The 10,279-nt window shown below is 39.7% G+C and overlaps 1 protein-coding gene across 2 annotated transcripts in view; it reads left to right on the top strand.

The window, feature by feature from the left end:
• Positions 1 to 3,743: 3,743 nt before the first annotated feature.
• RB195_011560 (uncharacterized protein) overlaps positions 3,744 to 10,279 on the top strand; it is a gene marked incomplete at both ends in the record, with an annotated part of 32,163 nt that continues 25,627 nt past the window's right edge. For both annotated transcript variants that reach the window (XM_064193023.1, XM_064193022.1), the window contains 4 exons: positions 3,744 to 3,800; positions 3,946 to 4,077; positions 4,196 to 4,366; positions 7,199 to 7,298. In XM_064193023.1, the coding sequence (XP_064050605.1) occupies positions 3,744 to 3,800; positions 3,946 to 4,077; positions 4,196 to 4,366; positions 7,199 to 7,298 (460 nt within the window). The remainder of the gene's footprint in view (positions 3,801 to 3,945; positions 4,078 to 4,195; positions 4,367 to 7,198; positions 7,299 to 10,279) is intronic.

The following is a 10,279-nucleotide window of genomic DNA, read 5'->3' as shown; positions in this document are numbered from 1 at the left end:
GAAAGTCTTCTAGAAGAAGACTTTCAAGATATTTTTCCAGAAAGTAGAAACTACCCGAGAAAAAACACTGCGGAATCAAAATAATAGATAGTATAATAAAATAATATAAAGTAACAAATCCGATTGAGTCCTCACATCGGAAATGTTCAATGTTTTCCTTTATTAGAGTAAGAAAAGATATAGAAAAAATTTTCACCAATGGGGAATGAATGTAAATTTTCAATTTTCTTTCAAAACGTTAGGTTTTGATATCCGCATTGCTATTTCTTCCCAATAAATCATGAGAAATCCATTATGTTTCGGATATTTTAAAGGACCTGAAATTTACTGGTTGCTTTCCGACAATGCTTATGGAAGCGCTTTAATTTGGCGTGAAAGGCTGTTCCACGCTATCGATCTTTGAAGGCTTGCTATCTTTTGATCTTCGACATCTTTTGATCTTGAATCCTTCACCAACATAAATCTTTTCTTAAAATTCAACTAATTCACTTCTATTACTATTCTGGGACTGTAGTCGCAGTGCAGTAGGAGGAAGTGCAGTGCGAGTGAATATGCTCATTTTCCGATTTTTCCAAGAAATACCGCCTTGTAAACATGCAGAAGCTAGAAACAACCCAAATAGCACCCGCAGTTTTTTCCGCTGCGAAATGTTGACGTTTTCCTTCGTCAGTGTTGAATTAGTATGATGAATGATGTGTTTGCTTCTTAGGTTGCTTAAAAAAACGTCTATCACGTAGCAATATCTAGACGGTAAATTCGTTGTTTGCTCATGTTTGTATGTCGTCACCTTGAAGTATTCTGTGGTGCTTTTAATAACGATCTAATCATGCTTAACACAATCTTGTTTATTTAATAAGTTTTTTTTATTAAGTTTAACTCTAACTATAGCAGTTTAACTTACCCAATCTCTTAGTTCTCATTTTTTGCCTTGCTTTTGAATTTTTCGAATTTAAAGTTCCCAACCACCATCTTCATTCGAGTCTCATCTCTAAAACTGCATCAGGTCATTTCCCTTTTTTCTCATTCGATATTTCTGAGCATTTGCTTGTTAAAAAAATTGACTTAGTACGGAAGTCCAAGGAAATACGTAGAATTCGAGTTGTAGATCACGGAAACGAGCGTGGCTCCACTCATCTTCCCCTAATCGTTATAAAAAGTGTCGTAAAAAATGGCGTAGAAACAGTTTAGTTCCTATGACGAACATCAGAAGACGCACCCTTGTACACGGTACGATACCGTCGGCAGCCTTCTCGTTGGTTTCGCTTGAATAGGCTGGTGAGGAGACCTCATTGATTTTCGACCGCTCGCATGTGAATGCGGTGCGTGTATAAGAGAGGCGCGGTGCAAATAATTTTGTAAGAAAAAACGCAGCCTTTCCCGCCATTCGGAAGGAGATTGTCAAGAGTCAAGCTCTTTTCCGTAGTTTACAACCCGAACTCTACTCTCCCTTAGGGTTTCGCACTACGTCAATTTCAGGATGCACTGCCTTTAAATATATGATGAGATCTGATATGAGCTTCTGATATCTGATCTTCATATGCTTCATATGTATGTGCTTCTTCATATGTAACACTGTTTTTCAAACATGCACTAACAAACGTCTGGCTGACGCCGGACATCAAAGTTCTTGTGGTGCTCCATCCGCTCGCCTTCGATGATCAATAGAAGTAAAAAGTAGTGACATTTTTTGCGAAACTAAACTTGTTTTTTTCTTAACAACACCCCTTTCGTTTCTTCAAACTATTGATGAAATGATGATGGAATGAAATGATGATTTCATAGTCTTTCTCCCGAATGCTTCCTTACTACATTTGGAGAGTATTAAGAGAAGTTAACTTGACACATGTACTCCGATATCACTAGAATTTGGCAACATTATTCGAAGTACGGGTTTCCCTCCCCTTTTATCCAACAATTATCACAGAATGATGTGCTAACATGAAATGACGTGAAGTGAATCTCATCATCGTACCGATAAAGTACCGATAAGGTCCCATCGCAGATCACGTAAACTGTTAGCTACTATTTATGCAGTTGTGTGTATGCGTGTCTCCAATTCCTGAAGGAAGAATGTTACCAAACTGATAAGGAAAAATTGCGGAGAAATTCACATCTGTGGAACCATATATAGATAAAACGTCCCATTCACTTCTTGACAAATTCCTTTGGAATTACTACACGTCACTACTGTACTTCCGACGTCGTGGGACCACCCATTCCATTTCATTACTTTCTGGCTCCGGCGCAGGAGTCGTTGGACTTGTCTTACTACTTTCTGGAATTTCGCTACATACACACACAAACACACATTATAGTTGGGTAAAAACGACATTGTGTGCATTTGCGTACGTGCTCAAGCAGCGATGGGTGGTGGCAGCAAAGGTTTCGTTTTCGCACCGCCTCGAGAGAAGCGCATACGCAATTGCACCGTGTTTCATGTCGTTTTGACTCTACTATACACATGAGAATCCGCCGTTTTTACGACGGCTTGCATTCCAGAACGGAACCTCTGCGCATGCGCCGCATCAACGAGCGGGTCTTCGAGGATTAATAAGGTATCAGCCTGTTCAAGTTAATGGCAGCATACCACGAATCTGAGGTGGTGCGGATTTCAGGTGGAGTATTCGTATACGGGATCGTAGATTATTGAGAGAAGTATTATTCCGTTCATTCCTTCCTAATTGCCGTAGAAAACGGCCCGGAAGATACGGCTTCGAGCGTTCCGGCGTACTATTTTCTATAAGGAGTTTGGTTGGAGCGCACCAGCCTTCTGCACGCGCCGCATCTTCCGAGCCGTTTTTTTACGGCAATTAGGAAGAAATGGACGGAATCACACCCCTCTCCATAACGTATTATCCCATATACGAATACTCCACCTGAAATCTGGACCACCTCAGATTTGTGGGTGATGCCTTTAAATTTACATGTCATGGATCCTCTAAGACTAATGCTTACGGCTTAGAGCCCCGATTGATTTGATTATTTATTTCGAGAAATAAGGGGGCTACTGAGCGGCCCCCTCCAACGTCAGTTTACCCTAAATTTTAATCGCTTCTTAGATGTGCTACTGGCTTAGTGGAATTCCGAGGTTCAACTGTCCTTGATGCCGCTATTTACAAAAGTCATAATTTGTCGGACAACGAAGCGACATCATAAGGAATTATTATTAGTATTAATAAGTAGGATAATGATTGAATTAAACTAGTAATCATAAGATCATACGATGTCCAAACACTCCGCAACGCGGACTTCTGAGCGAGAAATGAATTGTCTCCCTGACGGACGTGTGGTTCTTGCCTTTGCTTTTCCTCTTTCCATTTAGACTTTTCCCCCGCCTGCATTTTCGCATGGATGGAACTCCTCTCGCTGCTAATTCTACAAATGCTTCTAATTTGTGGAGTTATTGATAGAAATCCTTCGCACTAAATCTTGACTCAACGACACTCCAAAGTACGACTTGCATTCTATGCTCCTCTCGCGTGTTTTTGGCGAGCCTCGCTCCGCCCTCATTGCTCCGTGATATTTCCTGCTCGGTCTCCCCCAATCGAATGAGCTAATTAGTTCATAGTTATTTAATGCTGTCGTTTTTCTTGTGTTTCTTGCGTAATTATTCGTTGATTATGTGCTGCCATGGTTTTTTTTTTGTGCTCACAAGGAGTTTCCCATAGGTGGTCCGTCTCGCGGTTTTTCCCTTGCTGAGTGGGGGATCAGCACGATGCGTATGTCGAAGTCACAACGCTAGCATGCCGTCACATCAGTCACCTTCTGTCAATCTTGGATGTTTATCGCAGTCTTGTGAGGTAAGCCTGAAGTCTTATGTTTTTTGTTTTTTGTTTGTTGTTTGTTTTTTTTTTCTTATGACCAGAATTGTCAAATTTTCTTCTAACAACACATATGACATTTTGCTACTTTTTTTCTACCAAATTACGTTAGAAGTCATTGCAGTCACCGATGTTCGTTGGTTCGCCTGATGTTTGGAAAGACTGTACGAATTCGATGCGATCCTTTGAGGAGCTTGTGGATCAGTACGAGGCGGAAGCACTTCAACTCAATGAAACGTCGCTAGCTAGCATCGAGGTAATATTTGCTCTTTTTAAACTGGAGAATTGAACAGTTTAGCCACAAACAACGAGTATGTGAAGTTTCTTATTCCTGTGCTAGAGTCCCACTTACTTTTTTTGTTTTTTTTTTCCAGGCGAATATCACTAGATCTCTTTGTATCGTCATTGTTTCTAAACCACTCATGGCTCGATCTTTGATGGCTCCTTGGCTGCGAGTTGTCGGTCTTTCTCAGCTGAATGTTCACTATCTGGAGATTTCTGGTGTTATCGATCTCAACGTTTTGTTCATGAAGGCCGAAAAAGATGTGGGTTTCTTTTCAGTGTTCTTCGCTTTTATACGTACCACCTGAGTAATGGTCATGATCCTCTATTCTGGTTGAAATTTCTCTTCTGAAATGTCACTCTGCGACGCACTAAGAATTAGAAATTTTTGGTGTCTCTGATTTCTAAGAGACAGAGGCAAAATGACGACGAGATACAAAACCATAGAGATGATTATTCTAGACATTTTATTCCTTCAGAATGAAAATCAATTTGTTAATGAAAAAGTGTGGGGCGATTGAAGGGGAAGTAGGCGTGATTCCTCTATTCCTTAAAAATTGGAAATGTATTACTAATGGTTTCGTAAAGAGTAGTAGGTCCTAGGACGTGAGGCAAGGAAAACAATCAACTTTACTCATGTGGTATCAGAGAAAAGTGAGTGAAGATTGGAGGATTACAATGCTCTTGATATTTTACCTTTTAATACGTGGAGAATTATGTTATTTCTAATATATTTCCCTTCTTTGCTTTTTTGCAAACTGAATAATTTGTGGAATGACACACTTCGCTAAAATTCCAAGACTGTTTTACTTCGTTTACTTCACACTCATTATTAGAGAGGTTATTTCTCGAATCAAAGCTTAGTTTGAGTTTATGTTGAGGGTTTCGATTTCTTTCACGTATTGTTGCCTGATAATCCTAATTGTAGTGCTAGTATTCCCAGTTTTAACCATTATTCACTCGTCATGCACCCACCAATAATTTCTGTTTAGTATTTCCTTACTTCAGGCGTTGGACTTCAAACGGTAAGAGTGAATCTTTTGGATGTGAGATTGCTACCTGCCTACCTAGCCTTTACAAAAAGATTTTCCTCCTTTTGTCCTTCTTTTTGGCTTCTCTCGAACGCTTGTATGTGGAATACGAAGTGGAGATTTGTGAAAAGTTTTATTTTAAGCTTAATTTCGTTTGCTTGCAAAATGGTAGGAGATGCTAAAACCGCGATTATTTTTCGGTTAAGTGCTGCTTTTGGAATATTGAACTATAACTCGAAAAAATTGTGTGAGTGCTTGCTTCGAAGGCGAACTGAACAAGAAATAACTCGGATCCGATTTACCCGTATTTGGTATGCTTACAAAATGATATGAAATATAAGCATAGTTTGACGAAGATGTTCACTCTGGACGTTTGATAAGTTCGGAATCATATTCATTCAGATATTCGTTTTAAGTGGATTGGATGGGATTAGCTGCTCTGAATCGATTGCATAGCAGGGTTTTGCGCTGAACAATCTCTTTTTTTTGTGGCTGCGCTGCTGGATAAGGAGTATCTTTTCTTCAGTATGGAATTCTTTAAATTCGAGCTCTGGTAGTATGTATAAAGTCGACTGGATCGAAGTCATCAGTTGCATCATCTTATATTCCGCGCTCGTATCACTTGCATTCGTATTCAACGCATTTTTGTGTGAATTAATATACAATTTCTAAAACTGGAACAGCATATCATTTCGAATACACAACCACTGAATATGAATAGATAAGTATATATGACGTGTAGACACCACCCCATGAATCTGGGTGGTACGGATCCCAGGCGGGTAATCTCTGTATGGGGTCGTCGATTGTGGGGAAGAGGGTGATTCCGTACATCTCTTCCTGTATCAGTGTAAACGGACGAGCTCGGAACTGTCTCTTACGACAGCTACTGTTGCAATGAACAACCATTGCACCGCGCAACCCACCTGCGATTCTGCCCTCCCGCCTGCGATCGAATGAGTTTTCGACGAATCGCAGGCGGGTGGGGAAGAAGGGTCGCACGCCGTAAGAAACAGCATTCCAGGGTCATCCGTTTACATTGATACAGGGAGAGATGAACGAAATCATCCTCTTCCCCACAATCTACGACCCCGTATAGGCATTACCCGCCTGAAACCCATACCGCCCCAGATTCATGGGGTGATGCCTTTAAAGCTGTTTTTTCTCCAGCTCACTGATGATGACCACCTTGTGCGACTTTGGTCTTGTAAGCAGTCCCTTCCGAAAACACAATATTCCGTGAAAAGGCATGAAATGAAATCTGATTGTTTCACACCATCTATCATATATCATACTATAGAGAGGAAAGCCTCGCGTTCACGGAACAAACTTAAGATTTCTGTTCTAACTACTCCTATAGAAATGCAGGATGATATGATTTCAGTCCCAGCTAAAGGATCATAATCTTCATTTAGCTAAGCCAGCTTTTAAAAATTGTCTTCTTGATGCAGTTTGAGTAACAAACCTTTTGGGGTGATTTGTTTAGACTTTGAGTAAATGCTTCTGACCACCTTTACCCCCTCTTCAACTATTTTTTCTGACATCTAACTCATTCTCTACATTTGTTTTCTGGGATCTATGGAAGGGAAGTTAGTTTTCAAGCTCCTGTAAAAGCCATTATGTGTGGAAGAAAATGTGCCTGTAACAAATGAGATACTTCAAAACATTCATGCGGTAGTCGGATAGTAGTGCTCCGACCTCTCACTTTTAGACGGTTGGCGAAAGGATCCCCTTCAGTTTTGGGCCGTTCGCGAAAGGCCTCCCTTCACTTTTGAACGGTTGGCGAAGAGATCCTCATCACTTGAGCTCACCCCATGAGCTAGACCCTTCACCTAAGGAGGGTTCGGCTCCTCCTTGCCGCACCTACGCTTTAAAATGTGTTTTTATCGACCCAGCCATTGTTTGCAAAATCTCATTTTTTCATCTTCCTACTTTATTGGCGGCCTTTAATGAGCATTTCTCCCTATATCACATCTGTTGACTGTTTAAATATGAACGTTTGAGTTTGACACTGTGGATTATATCGATCATTTTTCGATTAGTAGTTAAAGTGGTCTTTTTCAGCTAAGGTTGCTTGCTGATCGTGGAAAATTCCATCCAGAAGTGAAGCGAAAGTTCGTGCGGTCAACAATTGTAGCTCAGAAATGTTTGAAGCTATTCAAAGGTTAGTGCTTCTCTGAGGTGTTCAATATTTTTCAGAAAGTTTTCCCATTGTATTTCCTTGCACGTCTCCTATCTCAGCAACCTGTTCTCGTTTTATTCATTAACGTATTTGTATTAAAAGGTGGTTTGCATCAAAGTAGTGTTTATTTCCTACTTTTATTTATTTTAGTTTAGGAGTGGATTTCTATATCCTATCATCGTTCTCAGCAGTATTTTTTTTTTGTGTGCGCACTGCAGATCCATTTGAGGCAAATTGTCCTCAATCGTTGTCCATTTTCCCCAGTCAAAAATGAGGCTTACAAAGTTAACTTGTAATTGTGCTTGTACTGTACCATAATAATTTTTGTTAACAAATTATTCGAAGTTTGATTTACCTGACTAAATAGCTCGCTAAGGAAAAGAAACAGGTTTACTGTATGTGACGCCACGTGCCAGTTGATGACTCAGGTTTTAAATTTACGAATACCAACAAAGGTGGCGCAATATGTGTTTACACCGTTCATCGGTCGTTTCTGCAGTTTTTTCTACATCGAAGTTTCTCTGAGTCATTCTTTCTTCTGTGAAACTTCTACTTTTCCTAATGCTCTTTTTCTCAAACTTCTCATCTCGAAGTTTATTACCGTCGCCTCTTTAGTAAAGTTGTTGAAACAGCGCCAGATTCTTTATGATGAAGTTTTATCAGCTCCAGAGGAATGTGCTATCTTCACAGTTCTAGATAATGAATTACGTATAGTTCAAAAATGTGATGTAGATGTAGATTATCGACCTTCATTGGTACTTTGCCTCTGTTTTATCGTATTGAATGGGACACTTTCAAATTTTCTAGCTATGAAATTCTTGGTTAAATTAGGGTTAAAGCAGAGGTGGACGGAAGCAGTCTTAACATAGTTAATGCGAGCGAATCCTTTTCTCGACGCAGTTTCACGATTGAGGCTGGACTGTTTCTTAGTTGCTGCCACAAGCTTGTACAGCTATTTGGAATTTGTTACGCTAATCACTTCAGTCTTCAAATAAACGCACTCAGTTTTTTTTCCTTAACAATGAAGCATGGAATCGCACATCGCGTATTCTTTCACTTTTTCGAACATTTTCCTCTCAGTTCGAGTGCCTTTCGACGGTCGCCTCTTGATAAAGCGTACTTTTCCAGTTGCGAAACAGACCGGCGACTGTACTGTCGGTTTCCGCACATTCGATTGGAATTTCTTTTGGACAATGCCAGAGGTTTCAATGTTCCGATGTTTTTGGACAATGTTTCCGATTAGAATAGAGGATACCGTTTCTTTAACCCTTTGCATCAAACAAATCGCAAATTTTCCCCGGCTAGAGTACTTTTGTTATAACCAAGTAGTTCCCCTCTCAATAACAGAACAAAGACGACGACATAATAACATTGTTCAGAACCGGTGCAACATGCAATCTTGCCCGTTTTTTCTTGACTTATCGTAAGAACAGGATCGTATTCGCTTTATCCTGTGCGCTTTTGTTTCTTTTTCAAGCATCAAACAACAGGTGTCTTTTTTAAGAGATACGTTGCTCCGCTATCACAAGAAGCACTTTTCTTGCTGATGTTTGACGCGGTTTAGGCATTAGTAACAGCTCAGCTACGTTTAGAGTAGGTGCGATCGAATCATAATTGCCATCGTTCTAAAACGGAAGGAGAATTGTAGAAAAGCGAGCTGTTCCCACTAATTCCTGCTCATACCCCGCTCTATTCCTTTTTGGCTCATAAGATCGCTTTTAGCTGCAATTCCGAAGATTGAACTCAATGTTTATGACGGAAACATCGGAGCTAGGGCTCTATTGATCAATGAATCCGGCCTCACGAACGTTGCGAGAATTATAACCGATCTCGTTTTCTGTTTTGGATGTAGGGACATAGGAGACTTTTTTAATTTTTTTTTTCAAATAGAACACCTTTTTTGTTTGTCTGACAATCAGAAACATGTGCTCACTGTATTATTTGCACATCGTACTTCATATAAATGTAACAGGTTATGGAAATCCGACCGGTAATGCCATAATTCTGTCCTGATATGCCTCTCTGCGTTGTTGTAAGAGTTAACCGCTCAACACAATTTGACAAAAGTTATTTCTTAGCAACACATCCAATTTTGTAGAACCATCGTGAATTGTTGAAAAATGGAATTACTCTGAATTTCTCCGTTAGTCTGATTTTCGATACCAAGCAAACCCGGGTTTCCGTTGGTGTTTTTATTGTAGTAGTGTGAATGCAGTATGATGCTTTTCTCCTTTGATTCGTCCATGTAACTTCTTTGCGTGATTACGTAAGAAAATTGTTTTGTATCTGCGGAATAGATTGCATCAAAAATCATGTAATAGTACCCACGTAACTTTTCAGAAGACTTATCCGTAGATAGTGCTGTTTGATGGTACTGTACCGTACTTTAATTATGATTGCCGGTTCCACTGTGCTGACTTTACAAAGGAAACCGGTTTTGAAGGGGAGAATCCAAGTGCAAAGTTCGATGTTTCTGCAACTACTGCAATAAATTTCATCTACGTTTCGATTATGAAATAGTTGATCATAGGATATCTCAATTGCAAAGGAAAATATGTTCCGAAAGGTTATGTAATACGTTTAATTTGCAGTTTCGCAAAGAAGATTCCTTGTTTTATGTCAATCGGAAATTGTATTTGCGATGTTTTTCGAAAAAATTCAGTGGTGATCTTACTTTTATCAGCTAACGTTTTGTCTTTTTTCTTTGAAATGCAGTAACTCAGTTCTGTGTCTTCAGTCTCAATGTGCCTCTACAGGTAAGTTTTTGTTTTCATAAGAGACTAGAAACGACACTCTCCTATAAACTTATCTTCTATCTCATTCCTTAGGAACCTCAGTTAATTCGTCGTTGATGAAAAGTTTCGCCCTTTGTCGAAACGTTTATTGGTTTTCATCTGTTTTCATTCACTTAATCCCTACTTTTTTCTCAAAGAGACTTCAGTGGTGAACTCTCACTAAAGACG

This window comes from Necator americanus, chromosome III (genome assembly GCF_031761385.1).
Source record: "Necator americanus strain Aroian chromosome III, whole genome shotgun sequence".
NCBI classification, from domain to species: domain Eukaryota; kingdom Metazoa; phylum Nematoda; class Chromadorea; order Rhabditida; family Ancylostomatidae; genus Necator; species Necator americanus.
Note: the sequence above shows the minus strand (reverse complement) of the source record. Positions and strands in the feature narration are given on the sequence as shown.